This window comes from Staurois parvus, unplaced genomic scaffold (assembly GCF_062004578.1).
Source record: "Staurois parvus isolate SC_StPar_1 unplaced genomic scaffold, SC_StPar_1.0 ptg000222l, whole genome shotgun sequence".
NCBI lineage: Eukaryota > Metazoa > Chordata > Amphibia > Anura > Ranidae > Staurois > Staurois parvus.
Window position 1 is genome coordinate 980,318 of NW_028318018.1, and position 15,949 is coordinate 996,266.

Consider the following 15,949-nt stretch of genomic DNA (forward strand, 5'->3'; position numbering starts at 1 on the left):
GAGTAAAGGGTGGAAATGGCTGGTGACCCCCAGATTTGGGCAATGATGTCATCACTATAAATGGATAAAACCCGCGCTATGTGTAACAACTCCAAACCTACAAAAACCTTCTAGCGGACTGCTGCTGTAACAAAGGGAAGGATTCCCTGTCATCTAGAAGAGCATTATGTGTCACAGCGCTGTCCTATTGTGTGTGCACAGAAATCATCACAAATACACTACAAATATGTGGAGACATTCAGAGATAAAGAGCTCGGGGCTCCAAATCCTATTCTCTGCACATCCACTGCTTCCACTTTACACCCACTTCATTGGTCTTATGGGGTTTATCAATAAATGAAGGAAACTGAACCGTGTGCAAATCCATCCACAACATAAAGTGCTTTGTGCTCAAGATGCTGCTCCCTGCAGATCCACTGCTTCCACTTTACACCCACTTCATTCATCTCATCAGATTTGCTACTATAGGAAATCATCTCAAATCCTGTGCAAATCCATGGAGACGGACAATATTGTGTGCTCAGTATAGTGTTCTCTGCAAGTCCACTGCTTCCACTTTGCATCTACTTCAATCCACTTATTTTACTCCAAAAATCCACCAATTAGTGAAAAGTTGATAAGGTGTGAAAGTGCTCCGCCCTCCAAACTGTGTCAGCTGTAGTGTAGCCCCGCCTTCTTCCACCTCTTGTACACGGGATGGTGAGGGCGCCCCCTAGTAGTGCTTCCCCCTCACCACACCAATAGGACTCCCAGCTTTTCAGCTCCCAGAGTCACAAACATCCTTCACACTCTCCTCATCTCCGATGGTAAAGGAACCGGATCCTCCTCGCTCACTCCTGCAAGTCTGCTGCGGGTTCTGTCAGTCTCCCTCCTAGACTCCGCCTCCGACCGCCATTCCAGCAGGAGCTCCGCCTCTAAATACACACTCAGGGAGGAGAGAAAGGGGAACCCGACATCATGTGACACCTTTTATTACATGGAAATACGAAAATCAACGGGACTAATGCAATCACATTTACTGCAAAGTCAAAGGAGCCAAAACCCCTCCCCCGAGCAGTCATATATTTCTGTCCCCCTTGGTGGGAGTGGAGGTGACCCCTCTATAAGGATCTACAGTCCATACACACCCAGCACAAGGCCGGGGTCACACTACCAGACGCTTCTCGGGGCTGCAGTTCCTCTGAGCTCCACAAGGTGGGGATCTCACTTCTACCCACACAGGAAGTCTATATGGAAGACAGACAGGAAGTGATGTCAGGTACAGACAGGAAGTGATGTCAGATACAGACAGGAGTTCCAGGGGAAACGTGAGTAAGGAGGAATCAGAGAAGACATTGTTGGATCTGGCAGCAGAGGAGGTAATATGTAGATGAACCACTTCAGGGGGAGGTGTTGATGATAATATATTTGCCCCCAAAGCTGGCCTACATGGTTCAGTTGTATCATTCAGCCAGCGGGATGACCATAAAAACTGAAGTGATTCCCCCATCCACACATTGGAGGTGGATGGGGGAATCCTCCCCGCTGCACTCTTGTATTCTGACAATGGGGGGACTCCTCTTCCGCTCTCAGAATACACAGATCAGCACTGAAGCTATTGGCTGCAGCCGCTGGGGGAGTGGCTTTTATCCGGCAGTGACCACACATGGATGGAAATGTGAGCGATCCCTGCTGAACCAGCTGAATTTCCATGGATCTATGGTCACCTTCAGTGACTTTCTCCCCTCCCCCTCATCTCCTTCATGATGGAAGTCATGCTGAGATCATCTCCCATTGGCTGAGCAATATTCTCATTTGTCTCTCAGCTCCTTCCTGCTATTCTCACAGCTCCTCCTCCCAATGTCCCTCCATCCGGAGTCAGAGAATCCTATGTGTGAACCGGAACCCGACCACACTTGGGTATATTCCGTTATACCGCAGCTTCCCCTCTCCGAACACCATCCACGGACCACATCCTTGGAATCCCTCAGGAATCAGACAGCACCCGGCTCTTCTTAAAACAGGAAGCCAACAACTCTTTATTTTACACAAACATGTTTCATACAGAGAGCGGGGAAAGACAACCAGGGACAGGAAACACCTCATCAGCCCACCCCATCCAACCAAGACACAGAACAATAGGATAGCACATGGCAAGGACAATAGACAGCCATGTGGCTGAGACAAAGGAATAACCATCTGGCAGTACAATACAGGAACACATGCATCCCATAATAGTTTGCTGGCCAGCATGACACAGAACAATGGGATGAAACACATGGCATAGAGCAATAGGCAACCATGTGGCAGGGACAAAGGAACACGCACTATACACAATAGAGTGAGGAACAGAAGTATTTGAACACCCTGCGATTCTGCAAGTTCTCCCACTTCTCCATCATGGAGGGGTCTGACATTCACATTGTAGGTGCATTCCCACTCTGAGAGACAGAATTAAAAAAACAATTCAGGAAATCCCATTGTATGATTTGTAAAGAATGTATTTGTCTCGCACTGCTGAACAGAAGTATTTGAACCCCTGAGAAGATCTGTGTTAATATTTGGTACAGAAGCCTTTGTCTGCAATTACAGAGGTCAGACGTTTCCTGTAGTTCCTGACCAGGTTTGCACTGCAACAGGGATTTTGGCCCCCTCCTCCACACAGATCTCCTCTAGATCTGTCAGGTTTCAGGGCTGTCGCTGAGCAACACGGAGTTTCAGCTCCCTCCAAAGATGTTCTATTGGATTTAGGTGTGGAGACTGGCTAGGCCACTCCAGAACCTTGATATGCTTCTTACGGAGCCACTCTTTGGTTCTCCTGGCTGTGTGCTTCGGGACGTTGTCATGTTGGAAGACCCAGCCAAGACCCATCTTCAATGCTCTGACTGAGGGAAGGAGGTTGTTGCTCAAAATCTCACAAGAAATGGTCCCATTCATCCTCTCCTTAATACAGTGCAGTCGTCCTGTCCCCTTCGCAGAAAAGCACCCCCAAAGCATGATGTTACCTCCTCCATGCTTCACAGTAGGGATGGTGTTCTTGGGATGCAACTCATCCTTCTTTTTCCTCCAAACACGACGAGTGAAGTTTAGACCAAAAAGTTCTACTTTGGTCTCATCTGACCACATGACTTTCCCCCATGCCTCCTCTGCATCATCCAGATGGTCATTGGCAAACTTCAGACGGGCCTGGACATGTGATGACTGGAGCAGGGGAACCTTCAGACGGGCCTGGACATGTGATGACTGGAGCAGGGGAACCTTCAGACGGGCCTGGACATGTGATGACTGGAGCAGGGGAACCTTCAGACGGGCCTGGACATGTGATGACTGGAGCAGGGGAACCTTCAGACAGGCCTGGACATGTGATGACTGGAGCAGGGGAACCTTCAGACGGGCCTGGACATGTGATGACTTGAGCAGGGGAACCTTCCGTGCAATGCGTGATTTGAAACCATGACAGCGTAGTGTTCTACCGACAGTGACCTGTGAAACTGTGGTCCCAGCTCTCTTCATGTCATTGACCAGCTCCTCCCTTGTAGTTCTGGGCTGATTCCTCACCTTTCTTATCATCAGTGATACCCCACGAGGTGACATCTTGCATGGAGCCCCAGTCCGAGGGAGACTGACAGTCGTCTTTAGACTCTTCCACTTTCTAACAATTGCTCCAACAGTTGATCTATTTTCACCAAGCTGCTTGGCAATTGCCCCGTAGCCCTTTCCAGCCTTGTGGAGGTCCACAATTTTGTCTCTGGTGTCTTTTGACAGCTCTTTGGTCTTGCCCATGGTAGTAGTTGGCGTCTGACTGACTGTGGGGTGGACAGGTGTCTTTAAAGAGCTCAGACAGGTGATACTAAGTTAGATGAATGAGTGGAGTAGAGGTGAACTTTATAAAGGCGCAGTAACGGGTCTTTGAGAGCCAGAATTCTTGCTGTTTCTCAGGTGTTCAAATACTTCTGTTCCTCACTGTATCAAGACATTCACATTTACACACCCTGTACCCTAACGGACACAGGGTCACTTAAACATAATGATTTGGGAAGATAATACAGCGGTCCCCCCACACCCAAAAGTCACTCCCGTCACACTATGACATCACACTGACCTCACAGCTCCTCCTCCCAATGTCCCTCCACCCAGAGTCAGAATCCTATGACATCACACTGACCTCACGGCTCCTCCTCCCAATTTCCCTCCACCCAGAGTCAGAATCCTATGACATCACACTGACCTCACGGCTCCTCCTCCCAATGTTCCTCCATCCAGAGTCAGAGAATCCTATGACATCACACTGACCTCACAGCTCCTTCTCCCAATGTCCCTCCATCCAGAGTCAGAGAATCCTATGACATCACACTGACCTCACAGCTCCTCCTCCCAATGTCCCTCCATCCAGAGTCAGAGAATCCTATGACATCACACTGACCTCACAGCTCCTCCTCCCAATGTCCCTCCATCCAGTCAGAGAATCCTATGACATCACACTGACCTCACAGCTCCTCCTCCCAATGTCCCTCCATCCCGAGTCAGAGAATCCTATGACATCACACTGACCTCACAGCTGCTCCCCCCAATGTCCCTCCATCCCGAGTCAGAGAATCCTATGACATCACACTGACCTCACAGCTCCTCCTCCCAATGTCCCTCCATCCCGAGTCAGAGAATCCTATGACATCACACTGACCTCACAGCTCCTCCCCCCAATGTCCCTCCATCTGGCTTTTTTTTCTGATGTTCTGAGGATGTCAGCAGGTACTTACTATTCTCACTAGCAGAGAAGAACTGTTTGTCCTGTTATATGTAATGACATCAGAGTTGCTCATGCCAAGCTTTACCCTGAGTTATGTGGGGGTCCTGTGGGGGAGAAATTATACCTCAGCCTGAAGTGGGGCTTTAATAAAATGGAGACCTGAATGGAGAGGTGAGGAGGATTCTGGGAATATCATTTGATGTGACTATTTGTGTTCAGATGTAGAGTTTTCCTCCTGTGAAGTCTGGAGATCATATGACATCACATTGCCTCCACCTCCCTCCCTGATAGAAGAGAGAAAGAAGAAGAAGATTCTAGAAGTCACCAGAGAGATCACTGAGCTGCTGACAGGAGAGGTGAGCGGTGCCGGGAATTCTGGGACATTCTCCAGTAACAGACAAGGGATGTGTCTGGATGGTGACTGTATCATTGTGTGTGTCAGGTTCCTATAAGGTGTCAGGGTGTCACTGTCTATTTCTCCATGGAGGAGTGGGAGTATTTAGAAGGACACAAGGATCTCTACAAGGACGTCATGATGGACAATCAGCCGCCCCTCACATCACCGGGTAAGAGGAGACTTTATTGTAAAGGAGAGAGCAGTACGGAGGATCCACCTAGATCCCCCATCATCTGATAAACACATAGAAACAATGGATTCAGTCAGTGTGTGTGTTTCCTACAGATGGATCCAGTCATGGGAACCCACCAGAGAGATGTCCCCGTCCTCTGTATTCCCGGGATTCCACACAGGAAGGTCACACCATCCCTCACCATCATCAGGTAGATGAGGAACAATCACTGATAGTATCATTAGGATCTGTACATTATCTGCATTGTTACCATTGATGGCATTTTTATTATATATTCAGAGTGGAAACCTGAGAGATCCTAAAGTTGAGGTTAAAGAAGAGATAAAAGAGGAGGAGGATGAGGATGGGGGGATGGAGGAGTCAGAGCTTCTAAAAGAACACAAAGATCTGTACCAGGACACCATGGTGGAGTCATCCAGATACAGGAACCCACCAGAGAGATGTCCCCGTCCTCTGTATTCCCGGGATTCCACACAGGAAGGTCACACCATCCCTCACCATCATCAGGTAGATGATTGACAATTATTGGTAGTTGTGATTTATACACAGCATGTTTGTTACAATGAATGTTTTAATAAACTCTGCAGCTGATCAACTCCATGACAGCATCCTCCCCCTGTCCTGCCCCGACTTGGCTATGACCGCCTACAACAATGCACTCTCAACAGCCCTTGACTCACTAGCGCCTTTAACCACGCGCAACATCAGACCCCGACCGCTCCAGCCCTGGCAGACTGATCACACCAAAACCCTCAAATGACACAGTCGTGCCCTGGAGCGACTATGGCGCAAAACCAAATCCCAACAAGCCTTCACCCGCTACAAATCTGCCTTCCACACCTACACCTCCTCCCTCCACGCAGCCAAACAAGCCTACTTCCTGACCCTCATCAAGGCCCTCTCCTCCAATCCTCGCCGACTCTTCTCCACCTTCAACTCTCTACTCTCTCCACCCCCACCTCCACCCAGCACCTCACTCACCGCCCTTGAGATTGCCAATCACTTCAGAAACAAGATTGACACAATTCGCAGGGACATCGCCGCAACTCACACACCCTCTCAACCTGTCCCCTCTCACACAGCTACCCCCTCATCCCCCCTCCCCCTCAACATAACCTGCAGGGACTTCGTCGCTGCTCAAACTCCCTCCAACCCCGTTCCCCCTCACTCAGCTACCCCCTCATCACCCCTCCCCCACGGCCCCACCACTGCTCTGACCTCCACTTCCACCCCACCCTACATTCCTCATACTGAAGCCCCCCCAACAATCTGCACCTTTGACCTTACTACCATCGAGCAAGTCTCCAAGATCCTCTCTGATGCCCGCCTCACCACCTGCCCCCTCGACCGTATCCCCTCACAACTCCTACGACCTCCCTCCCCCTCCATCCTACGCTCCCTCACCCACATCTTTAATCTCTCCCTCTCCTCCGGCACTTTCCCCTCCCCTCTGAAACTCGCACACATCACCCCCATACTTAAAAAGCCCTCCCTGGACCCCAATGACCCGAACAACCTCAGACCCATCTCCCTGCTCCCATTTACATCCAAACTCCTCGAGCGCCTAGTCTACACCCGCCTATGCTCTCAACTCAACGACAACAACCTCCTCGATCCCCTACAGTCCGGCTTTCGTCCCCTACACTCCACCGAAACTGCCTTACACTCCACCGAAACCGCCTTACTCAAACTCTCCAACGACCTGCTAACCGCCAAAGCTAATGGCCACTATTCAGTGCTCCTACTCCTCGACCTCTCCGCGTCCTTCGACACAGTTGACCACCCCCTCCTCCTCAAAAAACTACACTCCCTCAGCCTCAGAGATTCTGCTCTCTCCTGGCTCTCATCCTACCTGTCACAACGCTCTTTCATCGTTACCTATAATTCTACCACCTCCCCCTCACTCCTCCTCTCTGTTGGGGTCCCTCAAGGCTCCGTCCTCGGGCCCCTTCTCTTCTCCATCTACACCTCCTTCCTTGGCCAACTCATACACTCTCACGGCTTCAACTACCACCTCTATGCCGATGACACACAAATCTATCTCTCAACCCCCCACCTCACCCCCTCGGTCTCTGCCCGAATCACACACCTACTGAGCGACATATCAGACTGGATGTCGCTCTACTTCCTTAAACTGAACCTCTCCAAAACCGAGTTTCTTGTCTTCCCCCCAGCCCGGACACCACTCCCCATTGACTTCTCTATCACATCCAACAATGTCACCATCAAACCCGCCCCACAGGCCAGAGTACTTGGTGTCATTCTGGACTCCAACCTATCCTTCCAGCCCCAAGTCCAATCTTAAACAAACTCGTGCAGACTCCGCCTCCGCAACATGCAGACTCCACCTCCGCAACATCGCCAAAATCCGCACGTTCCTAACCCCTGAAAACACTAAACAGCTCATCCACTCCCTCATCATATCACGACTCGACTACTGCAACTCCCTCCTCACTGGCCTGCCTCGCCGCTGGCTATCCCCGCTTCAGTCCATCCTGAATACGGCTGCCAGACTCATTCACCTTTCCAATCGCTCCATCTCCGCCACCCCCCTCTGCCAATCCCTCCACTGGCCTCCACTCAGTGTCCTCCACCCCCCTCTGCCAATCCCTCCACTGGCTTCCGATTGTGCAACGGATCAAATTCAAAATCCTAACACTGACGTACAAAGCTGTCCACCATACTGCCCCGAACTACATCACCGACCTAATATCCAAGTACCGCCCAGCACGCACACTCCGCTCCTCACAAGACCTCCTTCTCTCTAGTTCCCTGGTCTCCTCCTCCCATGCCCGCCTCCAGGACTTCTCCAGGGTGTCACCCATCCTCTGGAACTCCCTGCCCCAACCCATCAGATTATCACCTACTCTCCTCTCCTTTAGGCGCACCCTGAAAACCCATCTCTTCAGGGAAGCCTACCCCACCCCCTGCTAACCTGCCGACCTCCTCCACTCTTCCTACCACTCCATCCCCCACAGCTATCTCCTCCTGTGCCACCATCCCCTCCCTCCTAGATTGTAAGCTCGAAAGAGCAGGGCCCTCAATCCCCTCATGTATGGCATTGTATTGGTATTGTTCTGTCACATGTTCTGTTCCCCTTTGTAATGTACAGCGCTGAGCGAACTATTGGCGCTTTATAAATACTATATAATAATAATATCTTTCAGAGTGGAATCCTCGGGGATGATAATATTGATGTTAAAGAAGAGTATAAAGAGGAGGATGAGGAGTATGGAGTGATGGAGGAGTTTTCAGAAGGACACAAGGATATGATGGAGCCACCTAATACCAGGAACCCACCAGAGAGATGTCCCCGTCCTCTGTATTCCCGGGATTCCACACAGGAAGGTCACACCATCCCTCACTGTTACAAGGTTGGTGGGATGGAGCATCTAGAACAGCGGTTCTCAACCTGGGGGTCGCGACCCCTTTGGGGGTCGAACGACCATTTCCCAGGGGTCGCCTAAGACCATCGGAAAACACATATTTCCGATGGTCTTAGGAACCGAGACACCGCTGCTGTCTCCGGCGATGTGTGGGCGGGATGATATGCTGCCCCTGTCACCGCCTCCTCGCCGCTGATTGGCCACCGGAACTGTAGCTCAGGAGAGGCACACAGGCGGCCAATCACCGGCGAGAAGGTGGAGCTTGGAGAGGAGGAGCCGAGCGGCAGCGCGCGGAGATCGAAGAAGATCGAGGGAGCTGCAGGAACGAGTGAAGAGAGAGGCCAGAGAAGGAAGACAGCTGACAGGTAAGTGCAAATTTTGCTGCTGCAGCCAGGTATGCAGGCTGTAGATGGGAGAGGGAGAGAGCGAGCCCAGGCTGGAGCAGGAGTCAGCAAGGTAAGTATCATTGGTGTCAGTGGAAGGGATAGTGCCCCATCATTTGTGTCACTAATACCAACGATGTATTGTGAGGGCACTATTCCTCCCCCCACTGACACCAACGATAGGGCACTATTCCTCCCCCCACTGACACCAACGATGAGACAGTATTCCTCCCCTCACTGACACCAACGATGGGGCACTATTCCTCCCCCCACTGACACCAACGATGGGGCACTATTCCTCCCCCCACTGACACCAACGATGGGGCACTATTCCTCCCCCCACTGACACCAACAATGGGGCACTATTCCTCCCCCCACTGACACCAACGATGGGGCACTATTCCTCCCCCCACTGACACCAACGATGGGGCACTATTCCTCCCCCCACTGACACCAACGATGGGGCACTATTCCTCCCCCCACTGACACCAACGATGGGGCACTCTTCCTCCCCCCACTGACACCAACGATGGGGCACTCTTCCTCCCCCCACTGACACCAACGATGGGGCACTATTCCTCCCCCCACTGACACCAACGATGGGGCACTATTCCTCCCCCCACTGACACCAACGATGGGGCATTATTCCTCCCCCCACTGACACCAACGATGGGGCACTATTCCTCCCCCCACTGACACCAACGATGGGGCACTATTCCTCCCCCCACTGACACCAACGATGGGGCACTATTCCTCCCCCACTGACACCAACGATGGGGCACTATTCCTCCCCCACTGACGCCAATGATGGGGCACTATTCCTCCCACTGACACCAATGATGGGGCACTATTCCTCCCACTGACACCAATGATGGGGCACTATTCCTCCCACTGACACCAATGATGGGGCACTATTCCTCCCACTGACACCAATGATGGGGCACTATTCCTCCCACTGACACCAATGATGGGGCACTATTCCTCCCACTGACACCAATGATGGGGCACTATTCCTCCCACTGACACCAATGATGGGACACTATTCCTCCCACTGACACCAATGATGGGGCACTATTCCTCCCACTGACAGCAATGATGGGGCACTATTCCTCCCACTGACAGCAATGATGGGGCACTATTCCTCCCACTGACACCAATGATGGGGCACTATTCCTCCCACTGACACCAATGATGGGACACTATTCCTCCCACTGACACCAATGATGGGGCACTATTCCTCCCACTGATACCAAGGATGGGGCACTATTCCTCCCACTGATACCAATGACGTGGCACTAGTCCTCCCACTGATACCAATGATGGGACACTATTCCTCCCACTGACACCAATGATGGGGCACTATTCCTCCCACTGACACCAATGATGGGACACTATTCCTCCCACTGACACCAATGATGGGGCACTATTCCTCCCACTGACAGCAATGATGGGGCACTATTCCTCCCACTGACACCAATGATGGGGCACTATTCCTCCCACTGACACCAATGATGGGACACTATTCCTCCCACTGACACCAATGATGGGGCACTATTCCTCCCACTGATACCAAGGATGGGGCACTATTCCTCCCACTGATACCAATGACGTGGCACTAGTCCTCCCACTGATACCAATGATGGGACACTATTCCTCCCACTGACACCAATGATGGGGCACTATTCCTCCCACTGATACCAAGGATGGGGCACTATTCCTCCCACTGATACCAATGACGTGGCACTAGTCCTCCCACTGCAAAATGACAGTTATGAAGTAGCAACGAAAATAATTTTATGGTTGGGGGTCACCACAACATGAGGAACTGTATTAAGGGGTCGCGGCATTAGAAAGGTTGAGAACCACTGATCTAGAACATGGACTTGAGGAGAAAATATGTGGATTTTTCATATAAGCTTATATATTTTTTTAAAATTTCTCATTTCCTTGATTTAGAGTGGAGATCCAATCGATATAGAATTTGAGGTGAAAGCAGAAGAAGAAGAGGCGTATGTGAGGGATGATCAGCAGTCTATGGAGGAGGATGGAATAACGGGGACATTTATAGAGGAGGACACTCCTACAGAGATCAGCACAGGTGGGTCATGAACACTAAATCCATTCCTCCACCCATACTGCTCACTGATTGGTCCAGAGTAGGGCGGGGACTGGGTGATATCAGCCTGTAATCCCCTGGTCACTTTCCTGAGCTGTGTTCCCCGTCCTGTATTCCTGGATTTCTCTCGGATAATCTTCCTTCTCTGTGCTGCAGACACAATTTATGTATCTAGACTGGATTTATGGAGGTTCTGGGGTTCAGCTGGCAGCAAAATGTTCATTTTCACCATAAATGTTACTAGACCTAGGCACCTGGGGTGTGTCTTGGGTCTCCTTCCTCATGTCCAGATCTATTAGGATCTCTGACAGAACAATTCTCCCAGGGTTCCTTGCTCTGTGGTCTGCTGGCTGTGCCGGGTGGAGGGATATGTCTGTAGTGTCTCAGACCCAAGTCACTGAGTGCAGTCTCAGGAGATGGGAGGCAGCGGTGTGGGATCTCTGCAACTTGTCTACAGTAAACATTTAATCTTCCACTGATTGCTGAATACCAATATTATGAGCCCTGACCCCTGCACTATATACTCCATGTTGTACATTACATTCTCCTGACCCCTGCACTATATACTCTATGTTGTACATTCCTGACTTCTGCTCTCCCCCCTCCCCCCACTGCTATATATACACATAATATAGATTCTCTTTTGTTACACCCATTTCCTCCCAGCTGGACATTTTATATCGGATGATGTGATTGGAGCACAGACTTTTACATGGTGATAATAATGTGATAACATCCTCCAACTTTGGACCCTTAAACAGAAAGTGATCATGAGGGAGGAGTCAATACCCCAATGATGGTGGTCTTCAGGATCAGTCCAGTCTTCATCTTGGTTGTTCTCCCCCCATCCTCACTCTCTGACCTCTGGTGGGGCTCAGCCCCGCTGTTCTTCATGACTAAATCATGGACTAAATAAGGAAGTGCAGTACTTCTTGTGTTGGGAAGATGGCGATGAGTGATAGAGGGGGTGGGGACCCTCGTCCTATAATCCCCTCATCACTGTCCCTCCTATAAAAGACAGTCCTGGTTGTTTCCTCACTCTCTGACTAAGGTCCATGAATAAAGAAATGACCTGGTAGGAGATCAGAGGAGCCATTTCCTAGTTCCCTTGAGGGTGGAATTGTAAGCTCCTCAGAGACCAAGCAGCCTGATGTGGGTGGAGTCCTGGTTTGGGGGAACCAATCAGCTCCTGTCTAGTAATCCTCTTTGTCTTTGTATTTTAGTCCATGGCCGGGAGATGAGGAAAACCTCCGAGGATTGTCTCACTTTGTCTCCAGACTGGAAAGTAGAAGATGAGGACATCACACAGTATAGTCCAGGAGAAAACCCGGCTCCCTCCAATGTCCATCCGGCACCACCCAGTGTAGATGGACCATCGGATTCCTCGTATCCTGAGGAACCTCAGACTGTGCGGGACCGGGCCGGCCTTCCAACAGGGAAGAGCTTCTCCTGTACTGAGTGCGGGAAGGGTTTCCATTATAAATCTCATCTTAATTTGCATATAAGATCTCACACGGGGGAGAAGCCGTATTCCTGTCCAGAGTGCGGGAAATGTTTCCATTATAAATACAATCTTAAAGTTCATAAAAGATGTCACACGGGGGAGAAGCCATATTGCTGTTTTGAGTGCGGAAAATGCTTTTCACAGAAGTCACACCTTTACACACATCAGAGATCTCACACAGGGGAGAAGCCATATTCCTGTCCTGAGTGTGGGAAATGTTTTGGATTAAAATCACATCTTGTCACACATGAAAGGCTTCACACAGGGGAAGTAATTTATTCCTGTCATGTGTGTGGAAAATGTTTTACACAGAAGTTTAATCTTTACAAACATCAGAGATCTCACACAGGGGAAAAGCCGTATGCCTGTCCTGATTGCGGGAAATGTTTTTCACAGACGTCCATTCTTTCTAAACATCAGAGATCTCACACAGGGGAGAAGCCATATTCCTGTCCTGAGTGTGGGAAATGTTTTTCACAAAAGTACCATTTTTCTAGACATCAGAGATCTCATACGGGCGAGAAGCCATATTCCTGTTCTGAGTGTGGGAAATGTTTTTCAAGGAACTTCAATCTTTCCATTCATCAGAGAACTCACACAGGGAAGAAACCACTTTCCTGTCCTGAGTGAGGGAAATGTTCCTCACTGAAGTTCTGTCTTCCTGTACATCTGGGGTCCCAGACAACTCTGGAGGTGTATTAGTGTCTTGAGTGCATAAGGAGATCAGAGGTCCCCAAAGACATGGATGAAGTGTGGGACCGGGTTGGCCATTGATGGCAGGCGATGAATATAAATGGAGTGTGAAATGCTCTGTAATGATGGAGAACATTCCCCCGGCTCAGCAAATCTCCTAATGACATCGGTGTTTTAGCCCCATTCACAGAGAAGGAATGGACAGGAGATACAATCTCTCATACAGACAGAATGGTCATGTGACTTTATAAAGAGGAACGCCAGAAAATCCCATCAATCAAATCTTCCAATGTGTTCTGTGCAATCTGCGTTCACACGTGGGGGGAGGGGCAGACCCGGGGGCATACAGTGAGAACACAGAGGGGGCTGTCTTACCACGGTAGGCAGGAAGTGTCTTAGGCCCGAGCACCAGCATGTCCATCGGCCACCATAAACAAGGAGCTGGCCCAGCACAAAACTCCTGGGAAGACTTACCTGACGCCACTTTCCTGCTCCACTTTCCATCCAGCCAGTGATGGTCCTGCCGCCATTTGTTTTATTATTGGTGTATACTCTGATCAGCAGGAATCATTTCTCCTGAAGAAGTGAGCGCTGCACCACGAAACGCGTGGAGATGGATGACGGTGCTGGATCCTCCTCATTGTGCTCAGAATTCTGTCCCACGGTGATTGTTGTCCAGGACTTGTCCATTGATGGACTTTGTGAGAGATTTCATGGCCTTGTACACCTGCTGGGAGGGTTTTATGATTTCTACGCTGATTGGGAAGAAAACATTGGAAGATCTTTATTGATATGTTTTTCTGGAGTTCCTCTTTATAAAGTCCCATGAGTCCCATTGTGCCTGTATGAGAGATTTCATCTGGGGTAAGGACTGACCTACACCCCATCCATGCACACTTACCTCTCCGGATCTGCTAAGGCAGGGGTTTGCAACCTTTAAGACCTAAAGAGCCACTTGGACCCGTTTCCGAGAGGGAAAAAAAGACTGGGAGCCGCAAAACCATTGCAACATTTAAAACAAATCCGACACTGCATATATTGCAAAAAACGCTCTGGTCATGAAGGGGGTTTAAGGGCCCAGTAAGCAAAGGGTTAATCAGGGCCACAGTGTATCATCATAATTACAATCATAGCCTTAGGTCAGTGGTGGGCAACCTTTTTTTTCGACTGAGCCAAATCTCGCCAAAACCACGATTTAAATTTATTTTGAGAGAAACATTTTTAAAACTGAAAATACATCCCCCATATAGTAATTCATCCCCCATAGTAATTCATCCCCCATATAGTAATTCATCCCCCATAGTAATTCATCCCCCATAGTAATTCATCCCCCATATAGTAATTCATCCCCCATAGTAATTCATCCCCCATATAGTAATTCATCCCCCATAGTAATTCATCCCCCATAGTAATACATCCCCCATATAGTAATTCATCCACCATATAGTAATTCATCCCCCATAGTAATTCATCCCCCCTATAGTAATTCATCCCCCATAGTAATTCATTCCCCATATTGTGTGAATTCACTTACCTTTGCTCCGCGCGTTCCTCTCGCTGGGTTCCCGCGCCGTTCTGGTCTTCAGGGCGGACTGTGAGAGGAGAGGAGTTCGTCACGCTGCCCTGCCTACATCCGGGCTGCCCCGCCTACATCCTGACAGCCAATGTTTGCCAGCGGGCGCCCTGCACACAGAAGATCTGCATTAAAAGAGCCGCGGCTTGCCGACCCTATTGCCTGTCACCTGGTGGGCAGTGTGCTCCGGAGCCGCAGGAAAGGTGAAAAAGAGCCGCATGCGGCTCCGGAGCCGCGGGTTGCCGACACCCGTGCTAAGGAATGGACATGCACTTTCACCAGGTGAATGGTTCTACACATTCTATGAATAGACCCCCAAATGTCAGGAGACGTTTCTATAAAGACGGGAAGTATGGAGCAGAGAAATGAATAGACCTCCCAGCAATGTTATTCCCAGGCTGCAGCTAGGGGGAGCTCTAATGTCACCCCAGCAGAGGGATCCCATCTAGCCCACATTAACCCTCTCACTGCCAGAGCTGTTTCTGCATGATTTTGCACACATGGGAAAATGCAGATTTTGGTCCTGAAGATGAGATAAACCCCCAAACATCTATTCTGTGACATCAGAGGCCCTGGAGAATAAAATGGTGGTGATTGTTAAGGTGTTCCCCGTACACAGATTCCCCTTCATATCCGCCTTTATTTCCTCCTTTCCCCCATTTTCTATGTTGGGATCTTTTCTACAATACTTTGTTATAATAATGGAACACGTTGTGTATTGTATTGTACACCAATAATAATGACTCCGCCCCCACATTCCAGACAAGGGATCTTCCTGACCAATCGGATTTCTTCCTTTACTATTTCCTGATTTTTATGCTTCAATCTTGTTAAATGTAAAATTATAATAAAACATTTATTGAACAAAAACTATTGTGTGTGTCGGTGCAATGACGGCAAACTTCAATATAGAACATTGCTCCTCGGTGACACCTCACACCCTTCAATAACGGCGCAGAGTGCGGGGGTCAGCAGTAT

The 15,949-nt window shown here is 49.8% G+C and overlaps 1 protein-coding gene across 1 annotated transcript in view; it reads left to right on the forward strand.

The window, feature by feature from the left end:
• The window catches only part of LOC149460677 (uncharacterized), a 110,099-nt gene that overhangs the window by 48,848 nt on the left and 45,302 nt on the right, over nucleotides 1–15,949 (forward strand). Inside the window, exon 3 of the mRNA XM_089679365.1 lies at nucleotides 12,430–13,272. Coding sequence (XP_089535491.1) covers nucleotides 12,430–13,272 — 843 coding nt within the window. The remainder of the gene's footprint in view (nucleotides 1–12,429; nucleotides 13,273–15,949) is intronic.